Source organism: Amblyraja radiata, chromosome 9 (genome assembly GCF_010909765.2).
Source record: "Amblyraja radiata isolate CabotCenter1 chromosome 9, sAmbRad1.1.pri, whole genome shotgun sequence".
Classification (NCBI taxonomy): domain Eukaryota; kingdom Metazoa; phylum Chordata; class Chondrichthyes; order Rajiformes; family Rajidae; genus Amblyraja; species Amblyraja radiata.
This window is the reverse complement of record NC_045964.1, coordinates 32,432,334-32,454,437: the sequence shown is the minus strand read 5'-3', so window position 1 is coordinate 32,454,437 and position 22,104 is coordinate 32,432,334. Positions and strand designations below refer to the sequence as shown.

The window sequence follows — 22,104 nt, the reverse complement described above, 5'->3', positions numbered from 1 at the left end:
TTCTCCTCTGATTTCATTCATTCCCTCTGGTGTTCAATTGACTTATTAGTCTTCTTCCACAGCTTCTCTCTGTCCTTCTGGCATTTTTCCAGGTAGGATAGTTCCCCTTTCTCAGTTCGCTTGCTCTCCTCTCATATCTTCTCCCCACAGCTCCACCTTCTGGATCTTCTTCATACCCCTGTGGCTCTTCTCTGCCTGACTTACCTGTCGAAGATTCCATGGCTCCCTCTGGTGGCACCTCTTTGCATGGCTTACCTGCTTCTTCTTGCTCCCTGAATTAAACAGGTCTTTGGCAGACTGCCAAATCTGCTAGCAAGAAAAACAGGTGGTTTTCATTCAGCTTATAAACATTCAATAGTTGAGCATAAATCCATAATAATTGTTCATTCTGGTGCAGTGTTCCATAAACACCCGAAAGAATCCAAAACAAAACTGGACTTTCAGAAAACATCCAATTATTTCCAAGGCCACGTACCTGGCTTTATCCAGGCTGGCTAGCAAACAGGCTTCTTGGCTGCTTTCCAAAACTTGACAGAACTTAAACTTCTATCACAGACTTTACGTTTGCCCTTTTTTAACCACTTTAAGATTCAACAAATCAGTAGAACTTTTCACAGCATCTCGTTAAGAAGCTGTTCAAATTAAAGCGTTCCAGCTTTCACATTTACAGCATAATACAAAAGCTGTTCATTATTCACAAGCTCTCCACGAGACATTCAATGCCGTCAAAAGATAAATCTTCCAAAAACAGTCTCTTGATTAATAGTTTCTTTATTGTAGTAGTACCAACAGTAAGAACATTCATCTTGTTGTCTAAGTACATTTCAATCATACTCGTGGTCATGCACGTGCACGGTCAAAAACGATGTCTCTTCCCCGATCTTCTTCAAACTAAACTAAACTCCTTGGAAGTCTGCGCGAGAATCCCCGCCGCAAACACGCCTCAGACTACGTATAAATCCCACCCACGTAATTACAGGCAGAAAAAAATTAAAGGCAACTGGTTATAGTATTGAGTTAAGCCAAATGGCTACTACAATGTGTAATGGCAATTTCAAACTATTCCAAGCTTCAGCTTTCCATTGCCGTTACTACACAAGCAAGGAGGAGTGATCGTACGCAGCTGATAGCAAAGATCTGGTATAAATCTTTATTGAAATAGTTGTACAGACAAAAAAGAAAACATACCAGATCCTCTTTATCCTTCTATAAATCGTAGTTTTCCGTTCTTACTATCTGATCTGGTAAAAACTGTATTCTTTCTCCCGTGCTGGCTTCAATCTAATCTAGCCACTCCCTGTGACTACGCTATATGTAACGTTCATCTTCATATCAAAAGCCCACCCCCAGACGTACAAAACAATATTGCTAGAAATATCTAGATAAAACAATAAAATATGCTAACAGTAACTAGCCTAAGCATGAATGGCTCCTACACAATGTAACAAATGACCTTTAGTTGTTTTAGCTTGCAATAACAAAAATATTATTTTAACTGTTAAAAAGAACTTTGAAGAAGGGTCTCAACCCGAAACATCACCCATTCCTTTCCTCCAGAGATGCTGGCTGTCCCGCTGAGTTACTCCAGCTTTTTGTGTCTATCTTTGGTTTAAACCAGCATCTGCAGTTCCTTCTTACCCATTGTTTCACTAAGTGACTGCTGGTTGGAGCGAATCCCTTACTCGGTTGTAACAGACAATCGGCAATAACGGCCACCAGCTCGGCACAGTAGCTCAGTCGCCCAAAGAGTCGTAGCGTCTTTCTGGTCGCCGCTGGATTTTCAACATGTTCAAAAATTTTCGGCAACAGTGGGTTGATGCCAATGAGCGCAGCTTGACTTCTCCTGACATAGGTGCTGTCGTAGGTTGTCATCAGGTGACGTAGGTTGTCGCTGGTGCTGACTTCGGTGAATTCCATTGGCGACTACCTCCGTCAACCGGCGACAGGTACCGGCGACTGAATTGTCTTCAGTTGTCGCCGACAGGATCGTAGCTTGTCGCGGGTGGGCATAGGTTGACTTCGGTTGTCGTAGGTTGTCGCCTGTGTGGTCGTAGGTTGTCATAGGTGTGGTTGTAGGTGGACGTTGCTGGTTGTCGGGAGCTTGACGTCGACTAGGTGGTAGGATGTCGTAGCTTGTCGTAGACATTGTCATAGGAGGGGTCCAGTCTCAGTTTTTTCAGCAACTTGCTACGACTATGACAGTCGCCGGCAGTCCCTTAAAAAATAGGCTAAGTGGGACAGGCCCTTATGTTCTCCCTAGGACCACATACGTTTTCACAGGGTGCTCCGGTTTCCTCTCACACTCCAATGAGGTACAGGTTTGTAGGTTAATTGGCTTCGGTAAAAAATATAAATAGTCCCTAGTGTGTGTATGATAGTGCTGGTGTACGGGGTGACCGCTGGTCGGCGCGGACTCCGTGGGCTGAATATCCTGTTTTTGTGTTCTCCAGAGATGCCTGACCACTGAGATACTCCAATACTTTGTGTCTTTCTTTGCACACGTTCCTGCTTGGCATGCATTATTTTAAAAGTACAGAGTTTGGAACACTTTGCAATATATTTTCCATTGTAGCACCCAGCCCTTCATGAGTCTCTCAAGTTGGTTCAAGACCTTTTGTTAAGTAATTGAATGTAGTTTAATCAACCAAGAGTACAATAAGATTAATTTATTTTGACTTTGAAGATTAGCTGCAGTAATATTATCCCATGGCATGTTTGCCACTGTGACATGAACATATGCCAACATTTTCTAAAAGACTCCATCTTTCCACCACAAACCACAAAAATTTGAGCAGCTGGAATAAATAATGGAAATGAAGCCTTATTAAGGAAGTACCAACAGATACAAACAAAAAGTTGAAATTAATGTTGAGAGCATGTGAGGCTGAGATTTATTGTTATGCAAATCCATATTTGCTTAACTTTCACTGTTCATAAGTGGTCTTCAATCAAGGCCTCTGGCTCACAACCTTATCTTTGGAGGGTCTTGAGCTGTTTTTATCCTGGTCACAACTACTGAGAAGGTGAGTGCACGCCTCAATGACTATCGGACAGTGGCACTAACGTCTGTGGTGATGAAGTGTTTTGAGAGGTTCATTATGGCGAATATCAACTCCTACCTTGACAAGAACCTCGACCCACTGCAGTTCGCTTACCGCCACAACAGATCAACGGTGGATGCAAACTCACTGGCTCTCCACTCCGTTCTGGACCACTTGGACAACAAAAACTCATATGTCAGGCTGTTATTCATTTACTACAGCTCGGCATTTAATACAATCATCCCCTCCAAGCTGGTTACCAAGCTCTCAGAACTGGGACTGCGCATCTCTCTGCAATTGGATCCTCGACTTCCCCATCCACAGACCACAGTCTGTCCGTATTGGTGGAAATGTGTCATCCTCGATAACAATCAGCACGGGAGCACCTCAAGGCTGCGTGCTCAGCCCCCTGCTGTACACACTCTATACTCATGACTGTGTAGCTGGACATAGTGCGAACTCCATCATCAAGTTCGCCGACGACACCACTGTTGTGGGACGTATCACTGATGGAGACATGTCAGAGTATAGAAGTGAGATTGACCGATTGACCAAATGGTGCCAGCACAATAATCTGGCTCTCAACACCAGCAAAACCAAGGAACTGATTGTGGACTTTGGAAGGGGTAGGATAGGGACCCACAATCCCGTTTATATCAACGGAACGATGGTGGAAAGGGTCAAGAACTTCAAATTCCTGGGTGTGAACATTTCTGAAGATCTTTCCTGGTCCCAGCACACTGATGCAATTATAAAGAAAGCACATCAGCGCCTCCACTTCCTGAGAAGATTACGGAGAGTCGGTTTGTCATAGAGGACTCTCTCAAACTTCTACAGGTGCACAGTAGTGAGCATGCTGACAGGTTGCATCGTGGCTTGGTTCGGCAACTTGAGCGTCCAGGAGTGGAAAAGAATGCAGAAAGTTGTAAACACTGCCCAGTCCATCATCGGCTCTGACCTCCCCACCATCGAAGGGATCTATCGCAGTTGCTACCTCAAAAAAGGCTGCCAACATCATCAAGGACCCACACCATCCTGACCACACTCTCATCTCTCCGCTGCCATCAGGTAGAAGGTAAAGGAACCTGTAATCTGGTACATCCAGGTTCAGGAACAGCTACTTCCCCACAACCATCAGCCTATTAAACTCGCCAACAAAGACGCTGAACTGTAACATCCAATTGCGCTTTATCTGTTTATTTATGTGTATATGTGTGGTCTATGCTATATAGACACACTGAACTGTTCTGTATTTATGCCTACAATACTCTGTTGTGCTGCAGCAAGCAAGAATTTCATTGTCCTATCTGGGTCACATGACAATAAACTCTCGTGACTTGACTTGTAATCTTCAGGAATACATGCCAACTGTTACCTTTCCGCAAAAAGCTTTCTCCATAGCTGTTCCCAAAGTGCCCTTATAATTTCAAGCTTATGTACATTGGTGCACATTAACAAATGGCTCCAGGTCTACATTCTGCCGTCAATTAAATAAATGCCACTTTATCCAGATCTGTCAGTTTTGAAGTTAACAGTCCTAGCGTCCTTAACAATATGAAAGATAGACACAAAAATGCTGGAGCAACTCAGTGGGACAGGCAGCATCTCTGGTGAGATGGAAAGGGTAACGTTTCAGGACGAGACCCTTCTTCAGACCCTTGGCTTCTCTCCAGAGATGCTGCCTGTCCGTCAGAGTTACTCCAGAATTTTGTGTCTGTCTTTGATTTAAACCAGCATCTGCAGGTCTTTCCTTAACAATATATTTTGCTTGTGTCAATTTTTTGCGTGTATTTTACAGGCTCATGCATTGCTCATTCTCTACATAACCGTATTCAATTTTATTTAATAATTTGTTTTCTTCAGGTCACTATGATGTTCTTTTCAATAGTTTAAACAATAGTCCAAACTATTTCTAAATTTGCTGCTGAATTTTGCACATTTCTAATTTTACCTTTTACTGGAGAGATTCTAAATTCTTGGAGATCTCGCTGGTTTCCATCTACTGACCTCATTCTTGAATTTGGCCCTGCTAGAGCATGCCCGAAAGCAACAACTCCTCCGTAGATTGATAAAAATTAAGCTTTTGTTTTAAATTTGAATGTTTTCTGTGGGATTTCTTGGAGGATCAAAAGTCCAGGGACAATTAAGGAGGGTATGGTGTCGAGCAGTATTTGAGCAGAAGAAGGGGATAAATATATCCCAGAGTAAATATGCTACTGAAGACATGGTAATGGAGAGGAAGGGGGAAAAATAAGGAAGAAGGTTGGTGCTGATCTTTTCAGCCCACTGTTACTACTGGAATAAAAAAGAACAGCAGATGCTGGTTTACCAAAGAAAGACACAAAGTGCTGGAGTAGCTCAGCGGGTCAGACAGCAATACCTGGAGAACATAGATAGGTGATGTTTCCGATCAGGACCCTTAAATTCCTTAGAAATGTCCCAACCCGAATCGTCACCTATCCATGTTCTCCAGAGATACTGACTGGCCCGCTGAGTTAACCCAGCATTTTATGTCTTTCAGTGTTAATATTGACCCTATCTGTGTGCTGTGAGTTCTATGTTCTTTTGCTGATTGAAGCCGATAATGTTTCTGGCTCAAACAGAGCTAAATAAAGTACAGAAAATGCTCAACAGATCAACTGCATATGTAGGAATAGAAACCGAGCTAACATTTCTGGTTAAAGCCTCTTCACCGTTGAAACTTCGTCCTGTAATGTAGCCTCTTGATACTTTGCTCCCTCTGGCTTCACAATCCGTAACTCTTCAAACCTGTCTCACACCTTCTGCTCTTATCTGCAGCCTTTGTTCCAAGCATCAGCCTATCAAAACCACCCCTTCCCATCTTGAGCTATTACCTGCCACATTTTGTCCAGCCTTTTCCCTTTTCCAGCTCTCTCCTCTCTTTCTACAATCGGTCCGAAGAAGGGACCCATGTTCCTGCAGAGATGTTGCTTGACTGGCTGAGTTACTCCAGTTCTTTGTGTCCTTACCTATAACGTTAACTCAGTGTCTCTTCCCACAGATGGTGACTGACCCTCTGAGTAATCAAAGTATTTTTGCTGGGATTTTTAAATTTCCAGTACCAGCAGCTTTAACTTTTGATTTTCACTAAATAAAATCCCCTCTGTTTAATTCAGTTTCCCTGTTGTACAAACATTCATTAAACCCAAACTTAACCGGCAGCCCAGAGGAACTGAAGGCAGTTAAATTCTTATTTGCACTTTAACTAGATGTGGCTGCCAATTTGTTTTCCATTATAAAAGTGATATTAATCGCTGCACAGTTATTTATCACCATCCAATCTTGGCCATTGCTTAATTTAGTTCCAAAAGTGCTTTATCTGGTGTACGTAGCTGCTTCCTGTTTGTAAATTCCTACTTCTTCAACTTGTATATTAGGATTTCAAAATAGTGTCTTACTCATATTAGTAACAGAGATTGGTCAATATTTTATTCTCATGTGTATTGATTTTTTAAACTAAAAAAAAAACAAAAACAAAAAAGTGGGCAGCACAGTGGCACAGCTGAAGCTGCTGCCTCAGGTTCAGCGACCAGGGTTCAGTGCTGAATGTGCAACATTTGCATGTTAGATATCTGAGCACAGAGCCAGGCCGTTCAGCCCAACTCGGCCATGCCGACCAAGGTGCCCAATCCAAGCAAGTCCCATTTGTCTGAACTTGACCCATAACTCTCTAAACCTTCCTTCGTCATGTACCTGTCCAAATGTATTTTAAATGTTGCCTGCCTCAACTATTTAATCTGGCAAAAACACATGTAAAGTTCTGGGGTAAATCAGCGGGTCAGGCAGCATCTCAGGAGCACATGGATAGGTATTAGATAAAGGGTCCTGACCAGAAACGTCACCTATCCATGTTCTCCAGAGATGCTGCCTGACCTGCAGAGTTAATCCAGCACAATGTGTCTTTTCTTCTCTCCAAGTACCTGTTACTTTATTTTCACAGATTATTGTTCTTGATACTTAACCACCACCAATTGTAAGTTGATCATCCTTTAGTTTGCAGCATGTCCTCATACACTTTTCTAAGAAAACTGGAGTGAAACTCCAGGTAACGTGTTCGCTCCACGCATAGTCAACCTTTCCAGCATATCTGACCCATTAGGTCTCACCCCATCCCTTACCTCCATTTCTCTTGTTTCTGCTGATACTTTCTCCGCGGGAAGCACACGTAGATGACCCTGGAATAATCCCTTCCCCTCTATGTTGATGTTTCACCATTTCACACCAAGCTCTGCTCAAAACAAAAGTTCAATGCTGTTCAAAATTCTTTAAAATTAAATTATTATCTGTAACTAAATTTTTCAAATCAGCAAAATTGTGCTTATAAAAAATAATGTGACTTTATATTTCACGATATCTTTAATTGCAACCTTGAATGAACAGCAGATAGGATACATACTAGTTCTTACCATTGTAAAAATAAGTTGACCAACCTGTGTAGTGTCATAGAGTCATGCAGCACTGAAAAGGCCCTTTGGCCCAACTTGCCTATGCCAACCAAGATGCCCCATCTGTACTAGTCTTACCTGTCTGTGTTGGCCCTTATCCCTCTAAACCATCCTTATCCATGTACCTGTTCAAATATATTTTAAATGTTGTTATAGTACCTGCCTCAACTACTCCTCTGGCAGCTCTATATACCCACCACCCTCAAATTTCACTGCACCAGAAATGGTGTATGTGACAATAAATGTCCTTTGCCTGGTGAAAGGACAAAGTTGCCCCTGGGGTTCCTATCAAATCTTTCCCCTCTCACTTTAAACCTGTGTCCACATGTTCTTGATTTCCCTTCATGTATCTTGCACGTCACTTGCCTTACAATGGAAAATCCAAAGGTAGATATGAGGAAAAGTTGATACAGGTTGACAAAAAAAGACACAAAGTGGTGGAGTGACTCTAGAGATGCTGCCTGACCCACTGAATTATTCCATGTTTGAATGGGAAATCCAAGCTTTTCAATGTTTGATATATTTTATGGCTTTGATCTGCCACCTAGTGTTATGGAAGTGTAGTCCTTGCATACAACCATGAGAGAAAACATAGATGAGTCATTTAAGTTGTGACATACCCAGGGCTGCCAACTCTCACGCTTTGAGCGTGGGAATCACGCCCTCAAGCAAACTCTCACGCCCTCACGCTGATCAGAAATTTCTCACGCTCTGTGGTGAGAAATTCTGTGATCAACAAAAATTTCAAAACTCGGATAAACTGCATGGTCCGCGGGTGTTGGAGAGCCGGGGCTGAGGGAGGGATGGAAGCAGCGGATGGATACAGATGCGGGGAGCCGGGGCTGGCGAGTTTGCAGCGGCTGACGAGTATTTGCCGAAGGGACAGACTCTCAAAGGGAGGTGGAGAGCGAGAGAGAGGGAAAGGAGACAGGGAGACAGGGGGGAGAGAGAGAGGGGTGAAAGGAGAGGGGGGAGAGACAGAGGGGGGGGGGGGGGGGTGGGGGGTGAATGGAGAGAGAGAAGAGGCAGAGGGGGAAAGAGGTAGGGGAGAGAGAGGGGGGGAGAGTGATATGGGAGAGGGGGAAGAGAGGGCTGAGAGGGAAGAAAGAGGGAAGAGTGAGAGGGGGTGGAGAGGGAGGAGAGGGTAGGAGAGAATGGGAGAGTGGGAAGAGAGAGGGGTGGTAAAAGAGAGAGGGGGAAGAGGGAGAGAGGGGGAAAGAGAAACGGGGGAAAGAGAGAGATGGGGGGCAAAGAGAAAGAGGAGATAGAGGAGAAAGAGAGAGGAGGAGAGAGAGATGAGAGAGAGAGAGGGGGGGAAGAGAGTGAGATGAGAGGAGAGACAGAGAGAGAGGGGAGAGTGTGGAGAGGGAGAGAGGGGGAGATAGAGAGGGAGGGAGAAAGAGAGAGAGGGGGAAGCACGGGGGGGAGAGAGGAGAGGGGGAGGGAGAGAAGAGGGGGAGAGGGAGAAGAAAGAGAGGGGGGAAGAGAGGGGAGAGAGAGTTAATGGGAGAGGGGAGAGAGAGGGAGAGAGGGGAGGGGGGGACAGAGGAGAGAGGGGACGAGAGAGGGGGGGGGTTGAGGTGGGTCGGAGAGTGTGAGAGAGAGGGGAAGAGAGGAAAGAGAGAGGGGAGAGAGAGAGGGGGGAGAGAGAAGAGAGTGAGAGGGGGGAGACATGGGAGAGAGGGGTGAGAGGAGACAGGGAGAGAGGAGAGAGAGAGGGGAAGGAGAGATGGAGGGGAGAGATAGGTGAGAGAGAGAGGGGGGTTGAGAGGAGAGAGAGTGCATCCTGGAGGACAACCAGTGGCTGCTGGAAGTAAGTACCAAGCACTGGGTAGAAACGGTGGAAGATAGTGGACTTCAAATGGGGGTGGTTGGAGAAAGCATCCTGCTTGCCTGCTAGATTTCCACTTACTGTAACTGCAGGAAAAATGTTCCCGATGTTGGGGGAGTTCAGAACCATGGGTCACAGTTTAAGAATAAAGGGGGGGGCAGTTAGGACTGAGATGGAGGACAAACTTTCTTCACGCAGAGTTGTGAATCTGGAATTCTCTGCCACAGAAGGCAGTGCAGGCCAATTCACTGGATGTTTTCAAGAGAGAGTTAGATTTAGTTCTTGGGGCTAACAACATCAAGGGATATGGGGAAAAAACAGGAAAGAGGTACTGATTTTAGATGAATAGCCATGATCATATTGAATGGCAGTGCTGGCTCGAAGGGCCGATGGCCTATTCCTGCACCTATTTTCTATGTTTCTGTGCTTGAGTATATGGCAATAAAACTCGATCACTTGATTTTGAAGCATTCATGCATGGTGGAGGTATAATGTAGTCATAGAGTGATACAGTGTGAAAACAGGCCCTTCGGCGCAATTTGCCCACTCCCGCCAACATGTCCCAGCTACACTACCTGCTTTTGGTCCATACCTCCAAACCTGTCCTATCCATGTATCAGTCTAACTTTTTCTTAAATGTTGGGATGGTCCCTGCCTCAACTACCTCCTCTGGCAGCTTGTTCCATACACCCATCACCCTTTGTGTGGATAAAGTTACCCCTTAAAAAGTTACCTCTTAAAAATACTTCATACAAAAAACATTGAAATCATACTTCTAAACGGCACTAAAACATGATTTTAATACATCAAATTTCAAAAAGTTCCTACCCTTGGAGGGGGGACCCCCTTCTTCCACACCCTATCCCCACTCGGTTGCTCCACTCCCTCACCGGGTACCCCCAAGGCCAGTGATCAGTGATCGCACAGCCTCCCCCCTTTCAAAAACGCTCCAATCCAATTTAAAGCATATATATTGTATTCAAGTGTAAGTTAAAAGACTCGCTGCAGTATGCACCATATTGCACAATTCCAATGGGAGGGGGACCCCCCCCCCCCCCCTGGTTGCTATGCTACCTCGGGCTTGGTCTCTCGCAATTACTCACTCCCAACTCAAACCCAATGTTGGCAGCCCTGCATACCTAATTACTTATGATGACAGAAGTTTACTGTGTGACCTCAATTATCTTAGAGAGCTGTAAACGTAACACCACAATGCAATGCCAAGCTACAGTATGACCTTTCTTTTGTACAGATGAAGCCTTTCAGAAACCTGGTGCATAGACGGCTGCACATGCTGAATGTTAAAAGCAGGAAAGACTTCAACAAATGGGTGAGTAATAATGCAAAGCCCAAGATGCACACAATTAGAGTCATTAAGTCATACAGTACGAAAACAGGCCCTTCGGCCCAACTTGCCCATGCCGACCAAGATGCCCCATCTATACTTTTTTTGTTTTGATAAGTTTTCGAGTTCAGAGATACAGCGCGGAACCAGGCCCACCCACCAAGACCGCGCCAATCAGCCATCACCGTACACTAGCACTATCCTACACACTAGGGACAATTTACAATTCTCACCAAAGCCTATAAGCCTGTAAGGAGAACGGAGGAACAAAACAAAGCCAAGCAGGTAATAGGTTGATACAGGTGAGAGAGAGGCAACTGGAAAAAATATAATTCAAAGACTAAATTAAAATTGTTTTCTGCATAGATTAATGAATAAGGAATTTGATCAGTTCATTATGTATTCAGGAAAATGTTCCACTGTTTTAGATTCTTTGATGAATGACAGCTGTCAGAAAAAGGCACAACAATATCACAAAGGCTACAATGCTGGATTAGCTTCTGATTAGATGTAGAAATGAGCATGCAGGTACAGCAGGCAGTGAAGAAAACGAATGGCATGTTGGCCTTCATAACAAGAGGAGTTGAGTAGAGGAGCAAAGAGGTCCTTCTGCAGTTATATAGAGCCCTAGTGAGACCACACCTGGAGTATTGTGTGCAGTTTTGGTCCCCTAATTTGGGGAAGGACATTCTTACTATTGAGGGAGTGTAGCGTAGGTTTACAAGGTTAATTCCTGGGATGGCGGGACTGTCATATGCTAAGAGAATGGAGCGGCTGGGCTTGCAATCTCTGGAGTTTAGAAGGATGAGAGGATATCTTATTGAAACACCTAAGATTATTAAGGGTTTGGACACGCTAGAGGCAGGAAACATGTTCCCGATATTGGGGGAGTCCAGAACCTGGGGCACAGTTTAAGAATAAGGGGTAAGCCATTTAGAACGGAGACGAGGAAACACTTTTTCACACAGAGAGTTGTGAGTCTGTGGAATTCTCTGCCTCAGAGGGTGGTGGAGGCCGGTTCTCTGGATACTTTCAGGAGAAAGCTAGATAGGGCTCTTAAAACTAGCGGAGTCAGGGGACATGGGGAGAAGGCAGGAACGGGGTACTGATTGGGGATGATCAGCCATGATCACATTGAATGGCTGTGCTGGATCAAAGGGCCAAATGGCCTACTCCTGCACCTACTGTCTATTGAAATTTTAAATGTTGAAATAAGTAAAACAGCCCTTTAATATGAGAATTATGGCATGAGCTTTAATTTCTATCATTATGCAAAAACATTAATTGGACGAAGTGAATCTTGTGATAACTATAATTAGAAATTAGTTCATTGAGGAGCAGCGGTATATTTGCACCAGATCCAATGATACTCAAGTGCATGGAACTACTTATTCTGCAAAGAAATATATTAAAAAACCCAGCATTTGGATATAACATTTAACAACATGTGGACAGGTACATAGTTAGGAAAGGTTTAGAGGGATATGGGCCACACATGGGCCAATGGGACTAGTGTAGATGGGGCACCTTGGTTGGCATGGGAAACCCTCCCCTCCCTCTCTCTTCCTCCCTCGCAGCGCTGGAGCGCCCGTGGCGGGGGCCCGTCTGGAGCAGCGCCTGGTGTCGGGTCATGGCCGCTGCCTGGACTGGGTTCAGAGTCGGTCGTTCCTGCTTCCGTCCAGCGACAGGAGAACGGTCTCCCCGGTTGACCAGCGGCGAGTCTCCAACGCCGCGGTGAAATAGTCGAAGAAATTAACAAAGAGTGTTTAACTTTCTCTGAGAAGTTACAGTAGATCACCCGCGCCCCCTACTGCTTGTAACGTAGATACGTTGCAGTAAATGGGAGGCTTATGATTGGCTCAGAATGGGGATGGTGATGTGAGCTGCTTGAAAAATGAGAGAATAATGTCAAGATTCCCTTGTATTGTGTTTGACTTGTATTAACCATCTGTTGTTGAATAAGATTAACATAAGCGAAAAGTATGTTATTACTAATGAAATAATTGGTACCCATGTAGTAGTTTATTTTCGTGGATGTGGTGTATCTGGACTTCCAGAAGGCTTTCGACAAGGTCCCACATAAGAGATTAGTTTACAAACTTAAAGCACACGGCATTGGGGGTTCAGTATTGATGTGGATAGAGAACTGGCTGGCAAACAGGAAGCAAAGAGTAGGAGTAAACGGGTCCTTTTCACAATGGCAGGCAGTGACTAGTGGGGTACCGCAAGGCTCAGTGCTGGGACCCCAGCTATTTACAATATATATTAATGATCTGGATGAGGGAATTGAAGGCAATATCTCCAAGTTTGCGGATGACACTAATCTGGGGGGCAGTGTTAGCTGTGAGGAGGATGCTAGGAGACTGCAAGGTGACTTGGATAGGCTGGGTGAGTGGGCAAATGTTTGGCAGATGCAGTATAATGTGGATAAATGTGAGGTTATCCATTTTGGTGGCAAAAACAGGAAAGCAGACTATTATCTAAATGGTGGCCGACTAGGAAAAGGGGAGATGCAGCGAGACCTGGGTGTCATGGTACACCAGTCATTGAAAGTAGGCATGCAGGTGCAGCAGGCAGTGAAGAAAGCGAATGGTATGTTAGCTTTCATAGCAAAAGGATTTGAGTATAGGAGCAGGGAGGTTCAACTGCAGTTGTACAGGGTCTTGGTGAGACCACACCTGGAGTATTGCGTACAGTTTTGGTCTCCAAATCTGAGGAAGGACATTATTGCCATAGAGGGAGTGCAGAGAAGGTTCACCAGACTGATTCCTGGGATGTCAGGACTGTCTTATGAAGAAAGACTGGATAGACTTGGTTTATACTCTCTAGAATTTAGGAGATTGAGAGGGGATCTTATAGAAACTTATAAAATTCTTAAGGGGTTGGACAGGCTAGATGCAGGAAGATTGCTCCCGATGTTGGGGAAGTCCAGGACAAGGGGTCACAGCTTAAGGATAAGGGGGAAATCCTTTAAAACCGAGATGAGAAGAACTTTTTTCACACAGAGAGTGGTGAATCTCTGGAACTCCCTGCCACAGAGGGTAGTCGAGGCCAGTTCATTGGCTATATTTAAGAGGGAGTTAGATGTGGCCCTTGTGGCTAAGGGGATCAGAGGGTATGGAGAGAAGGCAGGTACGGGATACTGAGTTGGATGATCAGCCATGATCATATTGAATGGCGGTGCAGGCTCGAAGGGCCGAATGGCCTACTCCTGCACCTAATTTCTATGTTTCTATGTATAGCTGCATCTAACAAAAAATAAAAGTTGTTTACTGCACAGTATAATTGTCGGCTAATTCTGCTGTGAAGTCAGAGAACTGGTGGTCAGTTTTACTGAAGCCATCTCTCCATGATATCATGCAATAAAATCTCGAAGCAAATCTGCAAAGTCTACGCTTTTCATTTTCCATTAATTTCCCTCTAAATCAATTTCTTCCACAATCAGCAGCAGCACATTAAATGTAGAACCTTGCTGGTGAGATGTTTTGCTAGTTTTGAAATTTGGAAAATATATCTCTAAAGGTTTTGGAGATTAATCCAATGTTAATGTAGACTTAAACTAATGAAGTGACCTACGATCATGATGCCTCTGGTAGTTATCCCAAAGATCGACCATAGATAAAGATTAGAAATTTGAAGATACTACCCCAAGCAAAATTTTAGCTTAGTGTTGTTAAATTGGATGTAAACTATGAAGAACAGTTTTATAATAAACTTAATCTTTTCAATAAACAAAATGTCTTTGTTTCAACTTATCTTTGCACTTATTCTCATTATATGTAAACTAAGCAAATTGATCAGTGACAATGATGAGTCGGCGTACAGGATGGAGGTGGAGCTGCTCACAGGATGGTGCAAATCCCACAACCTCATTCTCAACGTGGGAAAAACTAAGGAGATGGTGGTTGACTTCAGGAGGGCGGGAAAACAACATCATACACCTCTGCACATCGATGGAGCTGATGTGGAAAGGGTCAGCAGTGTGAAGTTCCTAGCATTCCACCTGTCAGATGACCTGACGTCCACGACCAACACCACAGCACTGGTCAAGAGAGCCCAGCAGCGACTACACCCTCTCCGAAGACTACGGAAAGCAGGTCTCCCCACTACACACCTACAAACTTTTTATAGGGGGACAATCGAGAGCACATTAACCTACGGCATCACTTCCTGGTTCGGGAGCTGCAAGGCGTACGAACGGCACCAACTAGACAGGATTGTGAAGACCGCCAGCAGGATTATTGGTGCTCCACTCCCTTTCCTGCTGGACATATACAGGAAGAGATGTATCAGCAGAGCCATCTCCATCATCAAAGACCCCTACCACCCATCGCATCACATATTCTCCATCCTGCCATCTGGGAAGAGGTACAGGAGCATTAGCTGCAAAACCAGCAGGATGCTCCTCAGCTTCTTCCCGCAGGCTATAAGACTGATAAACGGACTTTGCCCCCTGCCAAAGTATCGCGCACCAACCACCAACCTGGACACACTGCAGCAGAGCCACTGTCGTGCCGCTGCTGATCGGAACGCCTGTTGATGTTTAGTAAAGAGTAGAGTGTTTAATTTGTCCATGATATATGTATTTTTATTTCTATTTATTTTTTACTGCACACTGAATGGACACTGGTTGAGCAACGTTTTTTTGTTTCCTCTGGGTATGTGAGTACTCAGGAAAATGACAATAAAGATATACTTGACTTGATTAATGATATTTATAAATACTTAGCTATAATGATGCTTAGTTTAATAATTGACCCAATGGATCTAAGGTCCATATTGAAAGGCAAAGAAACAAGAGAAACACACATATGAAACTCAGATTGTCATTTGCTATTTTCAACATATTTTAAAAGACAATGTTGTATTCTGCTGCATTTTAGGAGCATGGATCGGTTGTTTTCTTGTCATTTATGATCCTTTGCTTGTTGAGCTTGGCAGTTATCCAGATTGGAAGCAAATTAACGGAAAATCCTCCAGGCATTGACAAAGCTTGGAAAGAACATCATGGCACAACTTGTGGTGATCCTTGCAGGTGAGAAGCTAGTGTCACCAATTCTGTTGAAAGAAAATTATGAAATTGTCACGACAATCGCTGGAATTGAATTTAGTTTTATCAGGTATCACTGAAATCCCAGTGACTAAAGAAAAATTGGGCATTGCACATTTTAAGGTGAAGGTTCCTCAACTTTTGGATTGGATTGGATTGGATTCAATTTTATTGTCATTGCACTTTTCAGTGCAACGGAATGGTTTAGCCTGCAGTCATAACATAGAATAAATAACAAAACAAACACTCAACACAGTCCCAAAGTCATTGTCATTGTACCATCAACTCTAATTTCATTGCCATGTTAGCTCGTTTGCCGGCTGCTTTCCTTCCTTGCATAGATACTCGCTGGAGTTTAGAAGGATGAGGGGAATATCATTTGAAACTTACCGTATAATGAAAGGCCTATGGAGATGGATGGATATGGAGAGGATGTGTCCACCAGTGGGAGAGTCTAGGACCAAAGGGCATGGCTTCAGAATAAAAGGATGTACCTTTAGCAAGGGGAAAAGGAGACATTTCTTTAGCCAGAGGGGTGGTGAATCTGTGAAAATTATTGCCACAGACGGTTGTGGAGGCAGAGATTGACAGGTACTAGATTAGTAAGGTATCAAAGGTTACAGAGAGAAGTTAGGAGAATGGGACTGAGAGAAAAAGATAGATCAACCATGATTGATATGTGGAGTAGTCTCCATGGATATGACATGAACTTGTATCCAATTTTACTTTAACTGCTGTCAGATTAACCACTTTTTTGGGTGTTCTTTTTCCGCTCTGGTGCTGCCCAAATGTAGTTCGCCCACTGATTTTGTCGTCTCTTACTGTTACTGTGCCAGGGTCTGTAACAAAATGAGTAATGAGACTGGATGTCTGAACAGGAGCAGGCCAGGGTCTGCTGAATGACAAATCAAGGCAGGGAACTTCACATTAACCCCATTCCATACTCTCACCCATCACTGTGCTTCATATTCACATTATTCCATCTGTTCGAACTGTACCTCAAACTTCCTCTCCTCAAGGATCCCAGTGAAAAATAAAAGTAATAGATTCTTGCTGGGTTACGTCACTAAGCCAATCTTTTCTCACCCTTCATTTCAGGCATGTGCTCGGACAAAGATCAGGGAAAATGACCCCTGCATTTGTATTTCTTAACCCCCTGCAAACACTATTTCATTAACCCTGTGAAAATAAAAATAATGATATCATCCATTCTTAAAGGAATTATCTTGTATCTTTGCTACTTGGTGTGTGATTTGGCAACCAATGAAACAACCATTTATTGTTTGTCTTCTCAAAATCTTTCATAGAATATAGAACAGTACAGCACAGGAATGATGCTAAGTTAAATTGATCTTATTTCCCTGTACATGATCCATATCCCTCTATCCTCTGCACTTCTTGTGCCTATCTAAAAGCTTCTGAAACGCCACTATCACATCCCCTCCACCACCACCTCTGGCAGTGCGTTCCAGGCCCCCACCACCCTTTGAGTAAAAAAGAACTTGCCTCACACACCATTAAGCTTTCCCCCTACACCTTATAACTATGCCCTCTAGAGTTGGACATTTCTAGCCTTGGAAAAATCATCACTTTGGAACATCCATTCTTGCATGTTCCTGCTGCACTGATTATAGTACCAATTTTTAAAACATTCTTTATAACATGCAATCAACGTCACTTGCAGACCTATTCGTTTAATATTCTCCTAGAAACTGGAATCTCTTTAACTGTTTATAACTTTCAATTTCATCCTTAATGTTCACATCTGCACCTACAAACTTCTCAGTATTAATTAGATTCATCTTATTAATATCATTAGATATTTTCTCCTGCGCATCCCTCTGATATTTTCTGTCCCACTGTTCGTCAACTGTTTTTGATGACACCATTCAATGCTGCGGAATATTTAATGGCAAACCTCACTTTTTTTAGGTTTGTTCTTGTAGAGACTGTCCCTGATGGGTTGGTCTATGCGGAAAATGCCACAGGATATCAATCGATATACAACTCCTGGATGAACCTGATCAAAATGGCCAACAACAGCCTGGACATTGCTGCATTCTATTGGACTCTTACTGGAAGTGATATAAATGTGACTGATCCTACTTCTAAATATGTAAGTAAACACAGTTTTCCTTTTGCCGTATGCCTGCCTACATTCAATGCTTGGTTTTGAATCTTTTGAGCCTAACTGAAATGTAAAATTAGATGAGGTTAAAATTAGATTATTTTTGCTCAAGGTCAACAAGTCAGTGTTGGAGGGATGAATCCTGAGGATTTCTGAGCAAAGTTGGAATGGAGATATTGGCCGCACTCAATCTCCCTTGGATTCTTCAATGACACTGAAGAGCTGGAGGAGTGTTCAAAATGGAGCAGAGGGAAAAATTAGTAGATTACGAAGCAGTGACTATTATTACCGATGGTGAGGCCACGTGAGGCCTTTATCAGAAAGAAAATCAATTCTCAGTTGGGGAAGCATAAACATAGAATAGTACAACGCAAGAACAGGCCCCTCGGTCCACAATATCTATACCAAACGTGATGCCAAGATCATCTATCATCTATCCTCGCATAATCTATATCCCTCCATTCCCTGCATATCCATGTGTCTATCCAAAAGTCCCTTAAATGCCACTATTTTACGTCTCTACCACCAACCCTGACAGTGTGTTCAGGCACTCACCACCCTCTATGCAAAATAAAAGTTGCCCTGCAAATCTCCTTTAAGCTTTGCCCTGGCACCTTAAAGATATGCCCTCTTGTATTTGATTTTTCCATCCTGGAAAAAAAGGTTCTATCTCTCTACCCTATCTATACCTCTAATAATTTTATATATTTCTATCAAATCTCCCCACAACCCCTGGTGCTCCAGCGAAAACAATTCAAGTCTGTGCAACCTCTCCCTGTAGCTACGGTAATACCCTCTCATCCAGGCAACAGTTGGCCAAGAACAGTCAGCATTGAATTGTTGAGTTTCAACCTTACTGAGTTCTCTGATAAAGTAACAGAGGAAGTAATATGGTAGGTGACTTATGGACAAGGAAACATTTATTTGGGTAGAGATAACCGGCTGGGGGGGGAGGTGAGTGAAATGTATTGTCGGGCAGTGAGGACCAGTGGTGGGTCCTGATCTTGAAGCTTGGCTCAAGGGACTGGGCAGGTTGGGAGAGAATGCTCTGAATTTGCAAAGACTAAGGGGGAGAATGGTAGTGGCTATGGTAATGGTAGGGGGAGTGTGGGAAGACAATGGGGAAATTGGTGAAGAATCAACAGAGCAGGATTTTTTTTTCCTAATTCTGGTTTTGCACCAATGCCTTCTTTATAAGGGTTAGGAATTGTATGTGCAATATATGTATAGTTTGTTTTTGTGTGTCTGTCTGAGTCTATGTGCCTGTGATGCTACTGCAAAAATAATTTGTAATTGTACCTGTGCCTCACTGTACTTGTGTACTTGACAATAGACTTGACGGGATTTGATAGCTTTTAGATAGGCACAAGAAGTGCAGAGGATAGAGGGATTTGATCTGCATGGGATGTTGGGATAATGAGGGAAGGTTGAGGATCCTGACTGTTGTGGGGGTTAGAAGGCATGAGGAAGTGCTGCTCTTATGGTTAAATATTTGTACTCCAATGTGTTTTCATAAAAATTCCACTGAATGACAATAAGGGAATTACACCACTAGAGAGCATTAGCTGCATGTTTTGTGATCCTCAAAATCGTAGCACTATTCCCCTTTATAATCTTTTTTTGTATTGGGATAATTTTTACTGTGGAAGATATTGGGTTTTATTATGAAAGCAGACAGCGACTCTCCACAGGGGTCTATTCATGCAATTAATTTCCAGAAAACACAAAATGTTGGAGTAACGTAAGTAGATCAGACAGTAGATCATCTATAGAGGGCATGGATAGGCATTGTTTTGGATCGTGACCTACTTCAGATGATTGTACTAGGGGGGAGAAAGCTGGGAGAGATGGGGCTGGGACAAAGTCTGGCAAGTGATAGATGAATATAGGTGAATACAGGTGAAGGAGGGTTTGATTGGCAAATAGGTGGAATGAATGATAAATGCTCGAGATCAAAAGGAGACAAAAGAGTATCAGGTAATGAGAGAAGAGGAAGAGTGAAATGTAAAGCCAGAGGGAAAGTGAAGTGAATTATAGAAAAATTGCATTGAACATTTGGACCAGAAAGTGTGCAAAAAAACAAGACAGTGCAAAAACATAATTCGGAAAACATCTCTGCGTTATTGATTCTTCACCAATTCATACAGCTTCCCGCCTCTTTGGCCATTTCCCTCCTCAGTCTTTGCAAACTTGCAGCACCCTCTCTCAATCTCTCCCATCTCATGAGTCAATTTCAGTAGCTCACTTCCACCTGCCTGAATGCTATTAATGTTGTCTTTATGTCAAGCTCCTCTTGGCCATGTGTCTGGTGAGTGTTGCAGTGTGTACTACCTGATCAGAGGAAAGGACTGAGTGACCTTTACCTTGTTATCCTCTTTTTAAACATGTGCTGCAATAGGGTGAAATTATCCTTGAAGAACTGGGGAAATTGCCATCGAAGGGAGTCAATGTGCGTGTTGCATCAAGTATGAAGAAATTCCCACATCAATATTCCACCGACCTTGAAATCCTGAAAGAGAAAGGTGAGCTTGATAAGTACTTCTCATCCTATCCAACCTCAACAGAATCTGTCATTGAAAACTCATTTCTGCTTTGCGAGGAAGTAAACATAGAAACATAGAAAATAGGTGCAGGAGTAGGCCATTCGGCCCTTCGAGCCTGCACTGCCATTCAATATTATCATGGCTGATCATCCAACTCAGTATCCTGTACCTGCCTTCTCTCCATACCCCATGATCCCTTTAGCCACAAGGGCCACATCTAACTCCCTCTTAAATATAGCCAATGAACTAGCCTCAACTACCTTCTGCGGCAGAGAGTTCCAGAGATTCACCACTCTCTGTGAGAAAAATGTTTTTCTCATCTCGGTCCTAAAGGATTTCCCCTTTATCCTTAAACTGTGACCCCTTGTCCTGGACTTCCCCAACATCGGGAACAATCTTCCTGCATCTAGCCTGTCCAACCCCTTAAGAATTTTGTAAGTTTCTATAAGATCCCCCCTCAATCTTCTAAATTCCAGCGTGTACAAGCCGAGTCTATCCAGTCTTTCTTCATATGAAAGTCCTGAAATCCCAGGGATCAGTCTGGTGAACCTTCTCTGTACTCCCTCTACGGCAAGAATGTCTTTCCTCAGATTTGGAGACCAAAACTGTACGCAATACTCCAGGTGTGGTCTCACCAAGACCCTGTACAACTGCAGTAGAACCTCCCTGCTCCTATATTCAAATCCATTTGCTATGAATGGAGAGCAATCTTGTAATCAGTCGAGAAGAGCATTGGTAACAGCTGGGAAGAAATTGTCATTTTGCAAAACTGGCATTTATTTTTTGCAAGGAAAATGGAGGACAACATATTTGACAGCAAATGAAGTGCTGCTGTTGTAATCGGCTGCTGTGCAATTTATGCAGGGCAAGATGCCACAAAAATCAGGTGATTATTAGTTAACCATATAACCATATAACAATTACACCACGGAAACAGGCCAACTCAGCCCTTCTAGTCCGTGCCGAACTCTTATTCTCCCCTAGTCCTATCTACCTGCACTCATAGTTGTTGACAAGGGTGACTTTTAATGTCCAACTGAGGGACTAGACAGGGTATAAATGTTTCAGCAAATCATCTAAAGGTACACAACAGCTTTCCTTCGGTCTTGTACTGACTGGGGAGTTCAGTTTGGATTTTGTGTTCGGGTCTCAGGAATAAGATATGACTCTCAACTTATTCATTCACAGTCATACAGCCATCAGCTCAAACAGGCCCTTCAGCTCAGCTTGCCCACGCTGATCAAGATGCCTGATTTACCCTTGTCCCCACCAGCCCGCTTTTGGCCAAGATCCCCCTCTAACTTTCCTGTCCATGTATCTGCCCAAATGCCACCTAAATGCCTCAACTAACTCAACTAACCAGTTCATTCCAAATACCTACCATCTTCTGTGTGAAATTAATTGCCCCTCAGGTTCTTACTAAATCTATTCCCTCTCACCTTAAATCTATGTCCTCTGGTTCTTGATTCCCCTTCTCTGGGTAAACGCCACTTCATTCATCCAATCTATTCCCCTCATGATCTTATACACCTCTATAAGATCACCCCTCAACCTCCTGCGTTCTAAGGAATAAAGCCCTACCCTGGCCAACTTCTCCCTGTAGCTCAGGCCCTCAAGTCCTGGCAACATCATCATAAGTTTTCTCTGTAATCTTTACACCTTAAAATCCAAGGAATATTCTTCCCACAACTCTACGGCAT

General features: G+C 43.5%; 1 protein-coding gene across 1 annotated transcript in view; it reads left to right on the top strand.

The window, feature by feature from the left end:
• Positions 1-22,104, top strand: part of pld4 (phospholipase D family member 4) — a 66,453-nt gene that overhangs the window by 17,013 nt on the left and 27,336 nt on the right. The window contains exons 2-5 of the mRNA XM_033027021.1: positions 10,591-10,668; positions 15,567-15,718; positions 17,666-17,849; positions 20,260-20,383. Coding sequence (XP_032882912.1) covers positions 10,591-10,668; positions 15,567-15,718; positions 17,666-17,849; positions 20,260-20,383 — 538 coding nt within the window. The remainder of the gene's footprint in view (positions 1-10,590; positions 10,669-15,566; positions 15,719-17,665; positions 17,850-20,259; positions 20,384-22,104) is intronic.